The sequence below is a fragment of the Ziziphus jujuba genome, chromosome 9 (genome assembly GCF_031755915.1).
Source record: "Ziziphus jujuba cultivar Dongzao chromosome 9, ASM3175591v1".
NCBI lineage: Eukaryota > Viridiplantae > Streptophyta > Magnoliopsida > Rosales > Rhamnaceae > Ziziphus > Ziziphus jujuba.
The window spans coordinates 15,807,575-15,825,521 of record NC_083387.1 but is presented as its reverse complement, the minus strand read 5'-3'; the positions used below and the strand labels follow the sequence as shown (position 1 = coordinate 15,825,521).

At 31.5% G+C, this 17,947-nt stretch overlaps 1 protein-coding gene across 1 annotated transcript; it reads right to left on the bottom strand.

Annotated features, from left to right (window-relative positions):
* Positions 1-213: 213 nt before the first annotated feature.
* On the bottom strand, positions 214-4,260 carry LOC125424315 (uncharacterized). Its single transcript, XM_048481381.2, has 2 exons — positions 3,950-4,260; positions 214-1,223 (listed from the first exon to the last, which is right to left on the bottom strand). Exons 1-2 carry the CDS (start codon positions 3,959-3,961, stop codon positions 732-734), a joined length of 504 nt encoding a protein of 167 aa, XP_048337338.2. The 5' UTR covers positions 3,962-4,260; the 3' UTR covers positions 214-731.
* Between the last annotated feature and the right edge of the window lie 13,687 nt (positions 4,261-17,947).

Sequence of the window (17,947 nt, the reverse complement as noted above, 5' to 3'; positions counted from 1 at the left end):
AACCTTGGTATATAATGAGGATGCCACAATAGGTGATGGAAATCCTATTGATAAGTCAAACTAAAATACTCATTCACTAATGGTGTTTTAGATGTTCAAAAGAACAAAGAGAAATTCAATCTCACAAAATAAATTCTGAATATTATTAATGGTTGTTCTTCCTAAAAAACAAGCCCTTTTATAGGCTAAGAAAAAACACAATAAAACCCTAAGACAAAAAGGAAAAACTAGCCATGCAATGAATAATCCTAATATGGCCCAAAGTCTCCTCCTTTCCTAATCTAATTTGGATTAATTAATTTCTTTATTTTGAATTAGAAATTAATTAATTTACAATGAAAATAATAAAATAATAACTTTCCTAAACTTATTTTTCCAGCACATAAATAAATAAATAAATCAAAAAGTAATGGTAATTTCCTAAAACAAAAAGTAGAATCAAATTAGAAAACTAAAATACTAGCTTTTTGACTAATTGACTTTGACCAATCTTTGACCAATTTGATATTCAAATCAGCTTCAATATGCTTTGTACGATGGTAGATAAGCTTATTATGGAGTCCCACACTTTGCCCTTGCCCGGAAGAAAGAGAAAAAGCCAACTCAGCAAAATACAGTAAAGCTAGCAAGCAATATAGCAATTTTCGGCCAAATTTTGAAGCTGTCCATACAAGTCCGTACAAGTTGGTTTACTTCTGCTTTGACTTGTTTTCATGACTTCTTAGTGATATTTATTGAATCCATAAAGTTGGAATCATTTCTTGCTTCCAGGACTTCATAAATTCACCAAAATTGCTACCCGGATCCATATCGACTTCCACCACTTGTATGCCCAAAACAGGTCTTAGATCTTTAGGTATGGACAAGTCCTCTTGAAAATGAATTACTCCCTGGATAAAGGCAGCAAGGTTGTCCCTAAACCTCTTAGTTTGAGCGCTAGTGATCGATCCGATCTTCATCCTTATCGGGTCAGCAACCCAACGGGTTGTCGGTTGTGTAGGCACAGACGGATTCGCATCAGAGGAGACATCCAATTTGGTTGGTACCCCTCCAGCAAGATCAACTTGACGAGCAGAAAAATGAATGAAATAAAAATAAATAATGATACAAAACTTTGTCCAATACAAAATAACAGACCAACCACAAAGGATAACCTCCAGCCTTGTTAAAACCTTATTGAGCAAAAACGCCCATAAGGAAGGTCTCAATAGGGAAAAAGCCGGCTACAACAAAAAGGAAAGATAACAAAATTATAATCAAAATTTGTAATTCTCATAATCCTGAACATTCCTAAATTGCAAAGAAGAACAAAAATGAGGCAAAACAACAGATATAGCAAACTTAGAAAGAAAGTCAGATACATTGTTGTCTTCTCTAAAGATATGATTAGCTTTAAATTGAATACCATGAATATATTAATGTAAACAATTACTCCATCTAGTTCTCAAAAGCCATGGAACATCTATAGAACCAGAATTCAGCAAACTAACCACATAAATAGAATTACACTCCTTTCAAATATGATCCCACTTGAACTTGGTATATTCAAGGGCAGAAACGACATCTAAGAGTTCACTCTTATAAGCATAACAAAGATCCAAAGGAATTGCAAAATATCCTTTATCAAATCCCCTACTTGTACATAAGAAACTACTGCTAGGTTAAGACAACCCTGAGCAGCAACATCAGTGTTTACCTTTAACCATCTAGGCTTAGGAAGTAACCAAACAAGAAGCAAAATTTTAGGAGCCTTAAGAGCAAAACCCATGATCGTTAATCGAGATAAAGTCAAACAGATCGCCAACAGAATTCCTCATAGTGCCTTGCTACATATAGAAGCAAGAGAATAAGCCCAAGGAATTAAAACATTACAAACTGCTTTTGATTCCTAGCAAACTGGATAGCATAAAAACCAGCTAGCAAAGCAACAGTTCATCAATTATAAATTTGAGATCTTATAGGAAAAGATATTGCTTGCTGGAAAAAATCCACAATGGAAGCCTAAGTGTCCAGATGTAAACCGAAGCTAATTGAAATACTATCCCAGAGAGCTTAAGCATAAGCACAAGATATACATAAGTATGTAAAGTCTCAATATTCTTACAACATAAACGACATTGAGATGGCAACAAAAAACCACGCCTCATTAACACATCATCAGTGGGAAGCCTACCATGAAAATTCTCCAAGCTAACTTCAAACGAGAAGGAGGTACAAAACTCTTTCAGATGTGACCAACCCACATTGGCCGATGACAATAACCATAAAATGATTATAAACCTCTTTACAAGATAGAGATCCTGTCACGATGTGAATCCAAACCCGTTTATGATGACTATCAAGTGGCACTACCGTAGACTCAATCCAACCCATAAGTAAAGGAAAGGCTCCGCTAAAAATTTAATTCCCATTATGATCAATCAGAACACCAATCGTTAAGTCAAGATCCCAAAATTGTTATGAATTTTTTAATAAATTAACAATTGAATTTCTCAACCAATTATCAACCTCCAAACAAACTCAAATATGCTTTTCAATAATCTATTTTGCTTCTTGAGACCATAACATATAATGCTCTCTAAGAGTCGGACAAATAGAGGAAGGAACATAATAAAAAGGGTTCAATTTTCCTACAAAACGTGCCCAAAGCAAGCGAAAGAGAAAAGAATCCTTATGCATCAATTTCCGAGCAAGCTTACTTAACAAGGCCTTGTTAAAAGTAATAAAATTTTTCACACCAAGGCCTCCTTGCTTAATTGGTAAACAACAAAAGACCAAGAAACAATGTCAGATTTTGGAACAAGCACCAAACCAAACCAAAGAAAATTATGGTTTTCCTTTTTTAAGCTTCAAGAAGATCCCCAGCCACTTGTAGATCGTAAAAGTAATAACAAATTTATAAATAATGACTAAATTGGTAAGACACAAACGCCCAGCCAAAGAAAGAGAATGACCCTTCCAAAAAGCGAACCACTCTAAACTATGATCAGCAAAAAGACGAAGAAGTCCTTTAATAGGCCTGCCTTAGAAAAAAAGGAACATCAAGATAAGTACAAGTTAAGGAATCCAAACGCATCCCTGTAAAAGCTAGAATGCTGTCCTACCAAGCATGAGACAACTTGCTCTCAAAATAAATGTAAGATTTATACAAGTTCACCTGTTGACCAAAAAGAGAACTATAGAAAGCCAAAGCATCCAAAATATTTTTCAAATTTTGAGTAGTACCTTTACGAAAAAGAAGCACATCGTCTACATAAAGAAAGTGAGTTGGGGCTGCGCAATTCTGAGGAGAAGAAATAGGAGAAAACATCCCTCTCTACCAAACTAGATAAGAATAAATAAATAAATAAATAAAAGGATTTAGTAAGCCCTCATCAATTCCAAACAAAAGGGGGTAAAGAGGATCCCGTTGTCTAGCCCCCCTAGAGCAACCAAAATTACCTATCGGCAGTCCATTGATTGAAATACTAGCAAACTCCATAATGGCTCCGATCCAAGAACAGAACTTGGAGGAGAAGACGAACTTATTCAAAACCTTTAAAAGAAAATCCCATCTAATAGAATCAAAAGCTTTGCTAATGTCTAGTTTTAAAGTGACATTACCACCAAAGATGTTGCTATCTAAATTACTAACACAGTCGAAAGGTAAAGCAATACAGTCGTCAATATTTCAACACCTTATGAAATCAAACTGATTATTGAAACAATCCAAGAGGCAATACCTGCAAGTTTATCAGCCAAAATCTTTGAAACAATTTTAAATAGAAAATTACCTAGCATGATATGATGGAATTTATCAACAGAATTCGACCCCCAAACCTTAGGAAGAAGAACCATAAAATTCGAATTTAACCTAGGATGAATATCTCCAAAAATAAAAATAAAAAATATTGAACAGCGGCAATAATATCAAAATTAATAAAATCCCAATACTTATGGTAGAAAGAACCTCGAAAACCATCAAGACTCAAGGCACTGCAAATATCAAGATTAAAAACAGCAGCTTTAATCTCTTCAGGCAAAGGAACCGCAATAAGAATTTTATTTTTTGTATCAGGCACAGATCGAGGAATAATCTCATCCAAATATCAAAATCCTGATGCTAATTGTCTAGTGGAAGCTTCATTTATAACTGTAGACCCTTGAATTGAAAGAGACATAAAAGCCATTAGGACTTGTAGATTCTAAGCAAAGAATGAAAAATAGAGAGTTTTGATCCCCATCCTTTAACTATTTAGCTCTAACACTGGTCTTTAAGCATTTCCTCCTTTTAAGATAAACAATCATCAAGAGAAGCCTGAATGGTTGCTTCCTCAGATAACAAATCCTCAAAAAAAATAAAAAAATAAAAAAACCTTCCGTCCATATTCTTTCCTATACTGGAAGTAATTTTCCCTGAGCCAAATTAATTTTGTCATCAATTTCCGAAAAATTTCTCGGTTCCACATTTTTAGAGCTTGCATGAAGTGTTTTAGTTTACTATTAACCCAAAACATGGGATTGCCAGAAATGTTATCTTTCCAAATATCAACAAAAAAATGAGTGAAATCCTTATGACCAATCCACATGGATTGAAATTCGAATGGTCTAGCACGAGTTCTGTTCTCCTTAATAAGGCTTAACAACAAAGTGTAATGATCAAAATATTGCTTAGCTAAAGTGTAGCGAGAAATGGAATCCAAGCATCCAAGCAACTATCCAAACAGAAAAAGTAAGATCTAATTTACTTTGAACATAATCTCGAGTGCCTCTTCGACCCCATGTAAAGAATACACCATGACTTACAATAGATGATAAATTAGAGGCATTAATGGCTTCATGAGGTATTATTAGATTAATATGATTGTTACCAATAAGAATATATGGACTACAAGATAATATATATATATATATATATATATTTATAAATAGGAGCGATATTGTAAGGAAAATTATTTATTGAGTGGTGGACCAAACATATCACACAACTTGTTGTAGAATATGCAACAATAAAAATTTATTATAACATATCCCATAACATATTGTGGAATATATTTTACATATTTAATATATATAAATATATAAGAAAATTCTATGATGCAGACCACACCAAAGTCAAATTTTTTTTACAAAAATATCGGTTTTACTATGTATGTGTACATGGCATATACATCAAAATCGATGTTCATTTTTCAAAAAGTATCGGTTTTAATGTGATGCGCATACGGACCGGTCTGTACTATAAAATTTCCCTGTATATATATATATATATGTATTTATATATATGTGCTTGTTTATGTTTGGACAAAATGAAAATTATATACATGATAAGTTAGAAAGAGAAATATAATTTCTTATTCTAAAAATAAGTTATCAAATAAAAATTAAAATTAAAAAATGTAAATAAAAAGAGAATTCTCCGTACTCACTTATACCAAATAGTATATTATTTATGATACTTTTGGTTTATGTAATAAAATAATAATTCCTAAAATTTTGATATTTTTTTATTTGGTTGGGTTTTTAAAATTTGCCTCATTTATTCCTATGAAAATTTCTTAAAATAAGGAATTGTTATTCTTTCTAAAAAGCTCAAAATTTGTATTTCCTAAAATAAAGAAATACAAAACACGCTATTTTACGTTTTTTTTTTTATGCTTTGATACTTTTTAGTTTTATATTAACTTTTTAGTTTTTTTCTACTACCAAACTAAATACTAAAAATAGATATTCTATTTCATCTTTTTTATTGCTAGGAATTTCTAATTCTTAACTTTTAAAATTAATCATTCTTTTAACCAAACGTAACCTTAAAAAAAAAAAAAGATGAAAATTAAGTTCTTGATAATTTAGAAAGAGAAGTATAATTTTTTATTCTAAAAATAAGTTATCAAATAAAAATTTAAATTAAAAAATATAATTAAAAAGAGAATCTCCGTATTCACTTATACCAAATGGTATACATATTTAAGAAAAGATAAGACTAGGAAACTTTTTTTTTTCTAGTATATAATACCAAATAGTATATATACGGATGAAACTTTATTTTTATTTTTTTTCGGTTGATGTCTCAATTAACTAGAGTTTTTTTTTTTTTTTTTGAGACAAAAACCAGTCTAGATTAACAGATTTAATTAATTGCACTATTATAGAAAATATATAAAATAAATTTAACATAATCACAACATGTGTCTATCTTCGCTATCAAATAGTGACGTTACAATGTCATTTGTAAGATAAAATCTTCAATACCACTGCGGTACCACGTCAGATTATGCAACATCAAAACATTTATTGCCATGTGTTTTAATATTTGCCACATGTTACCACCTATTGCCTTTTCATTTTAAATTTTCCAGCTGATTTTTCCTTTCAAAACTTAAAATTTCAAAAAGGTTTCTTTTTTTTTTTTTTTTTTTTTTTTTGCTTGAACACTGGGATTCATAGAAACCAAAAAGAATCGGCAGTACAAAAAGCCTAGATTCAGGAGGCTTCCTCAGGTATACTCTCCTGAATCATACAATCCCTACAATCTTAAGACAGCCAATTAGGATCGATATCCCCCATTACAATCTATGACGCTACCCATTTACACACATTGTAGGCCATTTTATTTCCTAACCTAGGGGCCCAAAAAAATTCACAACTACTGAAATGATGACCCAACAAAACAACATCAATGAAGAAACCTTCGGCCGCCAAAAAAGGTTTCCTTACACATTCTAGAAGAGCGACGTTTCATGTTATGAACTAAAGTTCTCCTCCATGGTTTCATTTGTCCATTGTTAGTTATGTTTGAGCTCAAAAGTATTATCTTTTCTTTCAAAATCATCTTGCAAGCAATTCAACCCAGAAAGAGCAATAAGATTTTTGTTTGGCAAACACGATTTTTATGCAGCTTGGTTGGCTTCTCTAAAAGAAATTATTCTTCAGCTTGACTTGGGTATTCTGCATTCTTCATTTCTCCTTGGATTTCTTCCAAAACTATCTCACATTGTCATTCAATTAACATATAAGTATGATAACATCACTAATGATATAGAATCTTCATTTATATACCCTCCACTGCTTCACTTACGTTTCTTTATTTTAAGTTTTTACTTTTAAATATGTTTGTTGTTCTAGTTTTAAAAGCAAAGCTGGTCCAAAACAAATTAATGGTTGAAAGTTTGGTTTTTTATACATTTATCAATTGAACAATTCCACTTCAACAATTAATATTAACAAAACGATATTTCCATAATATGTTTATTATTTAAATATGTTTTTATAATACGTTGGATATAAATTATGCGGTCTGTCTACCATTTTTGTTCTTTAAAATTGTTGTGGGAACACGTTTTGGTGGACTTTGCTAGATTATATAATGAATGTAGGGTATATTATCTAAAATAAATAAATAATGAATGTTGGGTATGCTTTAGGATCTTTCAATCCAAACACCTTTCTTATATCCATTTTTTTAGCTAAATTGTATAATGAGTGTAATTAGACTCATCATATCCAATAGTTGTAAGTCTTTTTTTTTTTTAAAAAAAAAAAATAGTTAGGAATGTTGTTTTAATTTGATTAATGTTCCTACATTATAAATTATGTGTATGCATTTTATACAGGATAGATGAGTTTATCATAGGGATAGATGATGGTGAAGAAAGTGGCAACATACACACACCAAGATGATGATGTCCTTTTGGACTACAATGAAGGCAAAGCTCATATGTTTCTTCACTTTTTAATAATTAATTGAAATTATTCTTGTGATAATTAACTTTTTGTCAGGTGCGATTTATGTAATTAATTAAAATATTCAAAATTTTGTATGAAATATATATATATATATATATCATTTTTTACAGGGAAGATTGATGAAAAAGAAATCGATGATGAAGAACTAAAATTGGGAATTACTAAAATTGGGAATTGAGGTCTTTTTCGAAGAAGAAGCTTATAATTTATGCAACATGTATGCTTTGAGGAAAGTTTAGCATTCCTAAAGGCACTATTTGAAGAGATGCACAAAGGAATATACGACAACAAGAGTTTTGTGCTCAAAACAAGGATTTCAAGATGATGGAGACTTAAGGGAAGTGAAAAAATTAAGAAGATTAGAGACAAGGACAGGTTGTAAGTCTTTAATTCGGTTTACTGTGGATAACGGTATATAGAAAATTACTTATCTTAGCCTACAACACAACCATGAGCTTGTTAATTTTGAAGAAAGACAATTTTTGAGATCGGGACGAAGAATACCATAAGGGCATGCACAAGTTATCAGTTATATGGTTGATGCAAGTATAAGAGCAACAAAATCATATTCATACTTAGCAAATGAAGTTGGTGGTGCCGAAAATGTTTGGTTCACTAAGAAAGAGTGCCAGAATGTTTTGCAAAAAAAAGAAGGAAAATGTGATAGAAGGAGGGGATGGACAAAGTTTGATAAATCATTTTAAGCATAAGCAAGCTAAAGATCCTAACTTTTTTTACACTGTACAAGTAGATCAACAGAATCGAATGACTAATTTGTTTTGACAAGACAGGAGATCAAAATTGGATTCTGAGTGCTTTGGAGATGTTGTATGCTTTGACACTACTTTTCGAACCAACAAATACAATAATTTGTTCCCTGTTTGTTAGAGTCAATCATCATTAGAAAAATGTTCTATTTGGTTGTGCTTTCCTATTAGATGAGAGCACCGACTCATTTGTTTAGTTGTTTGAAAATTTTTTGGAAGCAATAGGAAATAAAAAACCAAAGACTATATTTACGGATAAAGATAGATCAATGGCAAATGCAATAGAAGTTGTACTTTCAAAAGCATGCCATCGGTTATGTACATGGCATATTGCTAAAAATGCTACTAAACATCTTGCTAGTTATTATGGTAATCCAAAGTTCAAAAAATATTTCAACAAATGATTTCATAGTTCTTACAATGAAGTTGAATTTCAAGCTGCATAGGATGATATGATTTTGAAATTCAATCTTGATAATCATCCATGGCTAAAAAAGCTTTATGCACTTTGACAAAAATGGTGTCCAGCTTTTAGCTTAGATACATTCTCAACAAATATTAGATCCACACAAAGAAGTGAGAGCACAAATAATGTCTTCCATGAAATGTCCAAGAAAACTATGGATCTTATGGATTTTGTACACCACTATGAGCATAAAATAGAAGAAATGTGACTAGCTGAGTTGGAAGAAGATTTCTGTGTAGGAATGGCATGCCTTATCTCAAAGTAAAGAGTGGAATTTTTAAGCATGTGGCTAGTGAGTATACAGTTAAAATGTTTTCATTTTTTGAACAAGAGCTTATAAGTTGCTTTGGAGTAAGGATGACTGAAATTAGTAACAATGATATTGATTATATTTATGAAGCATTTGAAGAAAGTTGCAAAAGGATCTTTAATGTTCAATTTAACTCTCTTACTTCTATAGTTTCATGTTCATGTAACTTATTTGAATCAATGGATTATTGTGCAGTCATGCTCTTAAAGTGCTAGATTCAAGAAATTTTACATGTATACCTGAACAATACATAAGGAAGAGGTGGACCAAAGGAGCAAAAAAGGGAATTGTGGGTAGTTATGATTTGTCTGACTCATCTAATAAAGAGAAGAAATCTGCAGAATCATTGCATTTGAGTGAGTTGATGCATTAAGAAAATTTTGTTTTTAGTATATGTTCCCTAAGTGATTTGGGAACAAAGATCATCAAACAAAAGTTAATGAAAGCAATGAAGCTACTTGAAAATGATGAGGAAATTGCAAATATGATGGGAAATTTGAACAAAAGAGATAACCAGATAAGTAGTAATGTGCCTTCCGATGAGTGTTCGGTGCTAAATCCCCCAATAATAAGGGCTAAAGGTGTGACAAATGCTCGAATCAAAAATAGCTTGGAGAAGAGGGAAAAGAAAAGTGCAAAAGTTGGGAGTTCATCTCAATCTTCAAGGCCCAATACCATGAGTTTTGGTAATTTCATCTTATTGCTTGCTTTGATAATTTAGCTGGGATTAATTCTTTGTTATTTTAATTTATATATATATATATATATATTTGTTTGCAGGGAGTGACAATCAAGGAATAACCAGTGAAGAAAATATCATCGACTTCAAGGATATGTCGATGACAATGTCAAATTTCGGTGACCATCAATACCGATAAAGGGGGGAAGAAATGTTAGTGGACCGAGCATTTCACTATGGAGTTTATCAAGCTTGGTATGGATGAGGACGAGCTTGTCGGCAAGGTTTGGGTGAGGATGGTTTGGGCAATAGCCGTGCTAACATTGCCGGTGCCGATGACGGAGATTTTGGTGTGGCGTTTGGTTAGGGAAGGAGGGGCGGCACTGTGGATGGACTTGAAGAATGCCTGTGATAGGTCAAGACTCAAGACCTCCTAGTCCCAAAGTTGAACCCGACGAGCTGTTGTGCATTTCTCTCACTAACTCTCAACTTTTACTCACTGTACTCGTTTTATTTTGTTTATGTGTGTTTCTCTCTACTAGTATATTGGTCGTGGTGAAGATATTTTACGGGCCAATCTGCTCATCCTAAAAGACAAACCAATCAATATATTTTATTAAATTAAAAACAATTTCGAAATTTTTACATATTTAAAATAAAAATAAAAATATTATCTAATTATGTACTATAATTTTAATTAATTGTTTTTACTTTCCACTGAAGTATAGCACAGGTTGTGAAATTTTTTTTTTCTTTTTTACTATTGGTAAAAAGATTGATCTAGGCACATGTGAATTCAATAAAATAAAGCATGAAGATAAAATGAGTTATAATTGGTATGGATCTTTTGGATTTTAGAATCCATTAAAAAAATAGAAAATTCGGAAAAAAGACAATTAATTTTATATTTTACTAAATTACTCCTACACATCCAAAAGTATTTATCAAAGAAATTAATGTATTTATATAATTTGAACATAAATAGTGATAAAAATATCACTATCGATAGAAATGTCATCGTATTCTAATTATTGTATTTTTATATTATTTTATTATATTAATTATCTTATATATAAAAATTTATATTATAAATTAAATATTTATAGTTTTCTATAATTTTATTGACATTTCCGTCATTATCAACATTTCCATCGATATTTCCATATGATTATACCTTCGATATTTTTGTCGATACCGATATTTTCATCACTGGGAATAATTCATGGTGAATATCAAGCAACCACCAATACTCCAAGTTATCAACATTTCATCCATTCGGTGTAATTATTATAAAACTTATTTTTGATTTTTTTCCAAATATTAGTTAAACCTATTTATTTTTTTATTTTTTTCTTTTTTATGGAAATTTCAAATTGGCATGTTGGAATCCAAACCTTCACTTTACAAGAATGCTTCCAACAAGAGATCAAATGCCCTACTTAACTCGGGTATTTATGGGAATTGAACATATGTATGTTTACATCATCAAATAGTTCCATATATTATAGGCATCATCCATAATGTTAGCTACTATAACATAATTAATTTAAATGATATGTTGATCTTATTGTGTTGTAGGATCCAAATTTCTATGGTTTTCATCATTTTCATGGACAAGAAGAATGATATTAATCAAAGTTATGCTTGAGAAACAAATTTGTTTTTGATGTACTTAATGCTTATTTAGATGTTTTTCATACTACGAAGTTTGTATGGTATCAATTGTTAAATGTAACACATCCATACTGAGTACTTACTTTGAAGCTTTTATTATTTTGGTTTGAAATTTTATAAATACTTAATAAAGTATTGTTATAGCTTTCCTCAATAGTGCCCTTACTTACAAATTTTATAGTTACTTTATTCCTTTGTGCACCTCTTCAAATAGCGCCTTTATGAATGTTAAAACCTTTCCTAAAAGCATACATGTTGTGTAAGTTATAAGATTTTTATAAATAAATAAATAAAACCTCAATTATCAATTTTAGTTCTTCATCAATTTCTTTTGCTCTGTTTGGGTTGAATGGCTTGCAAGATGATTTTAAAAGAAAAGATGGATACTTTCACACTCAAACATAACTAACAGTGAACAAATGAAACCATGGAGAAGAACTTTAGTTCAAAACATGAAATGTCGTTCTTCTAGAATGTGCAAAGAAACCTTTTTGAAATTTTAAGTTTTGAAAGGAAAAATCTTAATAATGAGCTGGAACATGTAAAATGAAAAGGCAACAGGTGGCAACATGTGGCGATAAATGTTTTGATGTTGCACAATCTAATGTGGTACCACGGTTGTACTGAAGATTTCCTCCATTTGCATGTGCTTAAAATGAGACTTTTTTTTTATTTTGCTTCTATTTTAACCAAGAAAGAAAATGACAATTGATATTAATGCACAGTATATCATTAAAAAAGGCATATACTTTTTTATTTTCTTTTCTTTTTTCTTTTTTAATTGAGAAAGAAAATGATCGTCGATATTAAGGCACACCATATCAATTACTTTTTCAGTGCTACCTAATAATTTCACAATTTTTTTTTTTTTTTGATTTTTCATGGTTGAATTCATGATTTTAGTTTTTCATAATCTATTCATATCCCTTATAGTTCCAAGTTCTACACCCTATTGAGATTTATAAGTTAATATAATCTTTAGTTAACCTTTTTTATCTTATCCATTATCATTTTTTTCTTATATAATTAATAGTTCAACCACATAACAAGCTAGTCTTTTCCTTGTCTCAAATCCATCTCTCTTTTATTCATGAACTAAAAAACCAAAATATTAATTTACTTTTTTTTCCTTAAATTTTGCACTACTTGTAATTTGGCCTTGATAAGAATGAGTAAATCACAAGTAAGATCTTATACGAACCTAGGTCGATTTGTACCTAAACCCATATTATATTAGCCCGGATCTCAATTAAGTTCAAGTTCTTAGAAAAAACCTTAACCCCTAACCAACCTGTGATTAGAAACCTTGTTATAATGAAAATGCCACAATAGGTTATGGAAGCCCTATTGATAAGTCAAAACTAAAACACTCACTCTCTAATGGTGTTTTAGGTGTTCAAAGAGAATTAAGAGAATTCTATTTCGCAATTAATTTTCTGAATAATATTGAAGGTGCATTCTCATTGAAAAATAACCCTTAAATAGGTTAAAGTCACAAAGCAATAAACCCTAAAAATCTAAGAGAAAATCGGCTATACAATGTCAATTTCCTAATGTGGCCGAAATTCAATTCCTTTCCTAATTCTAATTTTGATCAATTAATTCCTTTATTTTGAATTAGGAATTAATTAATTTACAATGAAAATAATAAAATAATAAATTTCCTAAGTTGATTTTTCCAGCATATAAATAAATAGAAACCAAATAAAAAACCAATTCCCTAAGACAAAAAGTCAAAATCAAATTAGGAAACTAGTTGACTAGTTTGACCACTAAGTTAACTTTGGCCAAATTTCAGCTTGTAAAGGCTCAAAATCAACTCCCATATGCCATTTAGGATGCCAAATAGGATTATTTATGAGTCCCACACGTTTCCCTTTCTTGGAATGAAGAGAAAATGCCAAATCAACAAAATAAAGTAAAGTCAGCAACAAACACAGCAAAACCAACCAACTATTCCCTCTATGCGCAAATGCCCATTGTGGTAGCTTTTGATTCTGCCTTGACTTGATTCCATTACCTCTTAATAATATTCACTGAATCCATAAAGTGTTGGATCCATTCCATGCCACTCGAAGTCCATATTTACACAAAAATAGCTACCCGGGTCCATATTGACCTCCATCACTTGGATGCTTAAAATAAGCTTTGTATCTTCGGGTATGGATAAGCCCTTTTGAGAATTGATAAATTTCTATATAAAGGCAACCAGGTTGTCCTTAAATCTCTTGGATTGAACCCTAGTGATCGGCCCAAACTTCATTCGTATTGGATCAGTACCCTAGCAGGTAGTCGATTGTTCAGGTTTGATCTATCTTTATTTGCTTTATTTGTTTTGTATTAATCTGCAATTTTAGCATTAGGTTAAGGTTTCTTCTATCATTATACACATTCTGTATAATTAAAAAATAAAAATAAATAAAAACTCATTCCTAGTTAAATTAGGTTTTCCTAGTTTTACCGTATTTTTTGTTTCCCAGTTTGTTAGTTTTTCTTCATTATTGTTCTTAGTAATTTAGTTTATTGTTGATTTTTCTTTGCTGTTTTGATCTTAAATATTTTCATATATATATATATATATATTGAAAAAAAAAAGTGTGTTTACGGTAACATATATAGATTTACAAAAAATTACAAATTTGTATTTTGTTGTTGGAAGTGGAAGTCATGAGTTTGGTGGATTTTTGGTGTGGAATTGCTATTTTTGGTGTTTATCTTTATTGCTGGAGATTTTTTACATTATGTGACTTAAAAAAAAAAAAAAAAGAAGAAGAAGAAGAAAAAGCCGAATAAAAAAAAATCAGTTTGTTGAATTTGGTGTTTGCTGGAAATTTCTTTGAACTGCTGAATTGTTGACTATTTATTCAATATTTGGAGTTGCTAGAGATTTATTTTTGCTGAGGGATATTTGAATTTTGGGTGCTAAAAATATTGGATTAAAATTAGTTAAAGGATTTTATACAAAAACTTGAATTACAAAGGACAACAACCAACAACTAGTCCTTATTTTTGTCCAAATTGATTCTTGTTCACGTTTGAATTGCTTTTCTAAATTTTTATTCTTGAATTCTTAATTTCTTACCATTTGGTCCAGTTCTTATTTATTCCAAAATTTGCTTTCCTAAATTTTATTTTTCCGCTCTTTTCTTTCTCTCTCTCAGCCATCCCATTTTTCCCCTCATTCTCGGCTTTTTCCAACTTACTCACACATTCAGTTTTTTCTAAGTTTTTCTCCCTCTTGGCTTTCTCCCTTTCTTTCCCCTCAAGTTTGAGTTTAGGTTACTTACCTGGTTGGTCTTGCACGACCTTGCCCCCTTAAATAGGTGTTAAAGCCGTGGGTGCCATACTTGTTCTTTCTTTGAGCTTTTCAGCTTCCATCCTTTGCTGTATTCGAAGTTGATCTCTAAATACCTCTTTGGGAGTCAATGGTTCCAACTTGACCTTTTTGCCATTAAATCTAAAAACAATAGCATTCTCTCAACCATAATGAATAGTATCTTTATCAAATTGCCATGGTCTACCTAATAGAATATGTCCAGCATACATAGACACAACATCACACAAAACAACATGCACATATTTATCAATGCTGAATTTTACTTTTGCTTGTTTGTTTACTTTCATTTCACCACTATCATTAAGCCATTGTAATCTATATGATTATGGATATTTAATGGTTGCTAATCCTAATTTATCAACTACCAAACTACTAATTACATTAGCATAATTCCCACTATCAACATCATACTACATATGTTACCTTGAATTTCACATCGGGTGTGAAAGATGTTCTCTCTTTGGATTTGATCCTCATCTTTATATACAGTTAGAACCCTTCTTGCCACCAAGCTCAATTCAGCCCTTGAAGCCCTGAGTGTTTCGGATTCCTCATGTTCTTCATCTCAAATTTCTTCATCAAAAAATTCGGTTTCAGCCTCACTTTCTTCACTTTCGAATTCCAAGTATCCATTATCTTTCAGCACCATGATCCTCCTATTCGGGCATTGACTAGCAATGTTTCCTTTTCCCTGGCACCTAAAACACAAAATGTCACAAGTTCTAGAAGGTTTAGGATCAATTTTAACTTCCTATTTTGGCCAATTTGAACTTTCTTCCCCAAGTTTCGATTTTTGTCTTGAATCAAAAGTGGGATTGCTTCTCTAAGCACTTGGATTAGACCTTTTGCTGTTGGGAACATCTCCAAACCATGAGCTTGTACCCCTCCTCTTGAATTGGTTTTCAATCTTGATGGCCACATGAAGCATCTCCTCCAATTCTACATATTGTTAAAGCTCCACTTGGTTGGCTATCTCACGATTCAAACCACTTAAAAATCGTGCCATAGTTGCCTCTCAATCCTCATTCATGCTCAATCTCATCATGAGCATCTCCATCTCCTTGTAGTATTCCTCCACAGTCCTACTTCTTTGTGATAATGATTGGAGTCTTTGATGCAGCAACCTATGATAGTGAGTAAGTACGAATCTCTTCCTCATGGCCCCCTTCATTTGTCACCAAGTAGTGATCAATTCTTTGCCAACTCTTCTTCAAGTACTTTGTTTTGTCTACCATTAAAGTGCATAATGCCCAAACTCCAAAGCTGCCAATTTTACCTTCTTAGCCTTCGAATAATTGTGACAATTGAAGATCATCTCCATATGCTCCTCTCACTTTAAGTACGCCTCTAGATCACTCTTTCCCATGAATGGTGGAATGGTAACCTTAATATTTCCAATATCATCATCCTCATCTCTTCCATGCCTCACACGGGTTTTCCTTCTTTGGAGTGCAAAAATATCATCAACCTCCTCTTCAAGGTTATCTCCGTAGTTACCTCCTTCAAACTCCTCCCTAAGGTGTCCACGAACACCTCGTCCTTGACCTCGACCTCCATGTGGTGCCCTCCTCGGATTCGACCCACCTTGTGAGTTTTCAACTCTGTCCAATCCTTGATCTAGGTGATCAAAGTGAGCATTCATCTGTTGGAGTTCTTCCATGATTGTCATTATGTCAGTATGTTTGCCTCCACTTCCCGTTGCTCTAAAATCACCTGTGAACCCCACGGATTCATCTTCATTAATTCTAAATGATCCACATATTTTTCTCATTCTAGAATCTACCATGTTAGTATAAATAACACAAAAATTCTCATCAAAATCACTCCCTCATGTGTTTCACTCAAATAAGATCTCAACACTCGTATTTGCACACTAGTTTCAGTTTTTACCCTCTTTTAAGCTCACACTCTCTTGTCTTTTTCCACTCGAAGAATTATTTTTATGTTCTAATTAAAACACACATAAAACAGCGACTAGATCATAAGTATGTCTTAATTTAACTTATCAACAAAACAGCAACTTAAACAAACTAATACCAAGTGAATTGACAAAACCTAGTCTCGGCCTAACTAACCAAAAATAAAATAATTCAACAAGTAATTTTCGGAATCAATGAAGAAATGACCAGAATATTAAGAAACCAATAATTCAAGGATAAAATTTAGAAAAGAGATTCAAACAATGAACAAAAAACAATTCAAATAAATATGGAATAGTTGTTGGTTGTTGTTTTTGTAATTTAAGTCTTTGTATCAAATCATTTACCAATTTTAATCCAAAAAATTGTTAGCACTCAAAATTCAATTTTCGAGCAACCAAATATTGAATAAATAGGCAATAAATCAGCAACTCCAACAATTTTCCAGCAAACAAATTCGAATTCCAAACCTCAACTAAAACCGACCTTTTGTAATAATTTTTTTTTATTCGGCTTTTGGCTTCTTCTTTTTTTTAACTCACATATTATAAACTGAACTCCAGTAGTAAGAATCAACACCAAAAATTTCAATTCCAATGCCAAAAATTCAACAAACCCAATCCAATCTCCAAACAAAAACAAATTGCACAATTTATAGATTTTAATGCAATATGCTTTCAACTCCTCTTTTTTTTTTCTTTTTTTTTTTTTTGAATATATGAATGAAACTAATTAAGATTAAAACATCAAATAAAAATCAACAATAAACTAAATTAACAAGAACAATGATGAAAAAACAACCGACAAACTAGGAAACAAAAATACAGTAAAACAAGGAAACCTAATTTGGCTAGGAATATTAATTTTTTTTCTTTTTTGTTTATTTGTAGAATGTTTGTGAACTAGGAAAAATATTAACCTAATGGTAAAATTATAGAATAACACAAAAATAAATAAAACAATTAAGATAGATCAAACCTGAACAAAATTCGGCTCTTATACCAAATGATACAAACCTAGGTCGACTCGCGCCTAAACCCGTATTATATTAGCCCAGATCTCAATTAAGT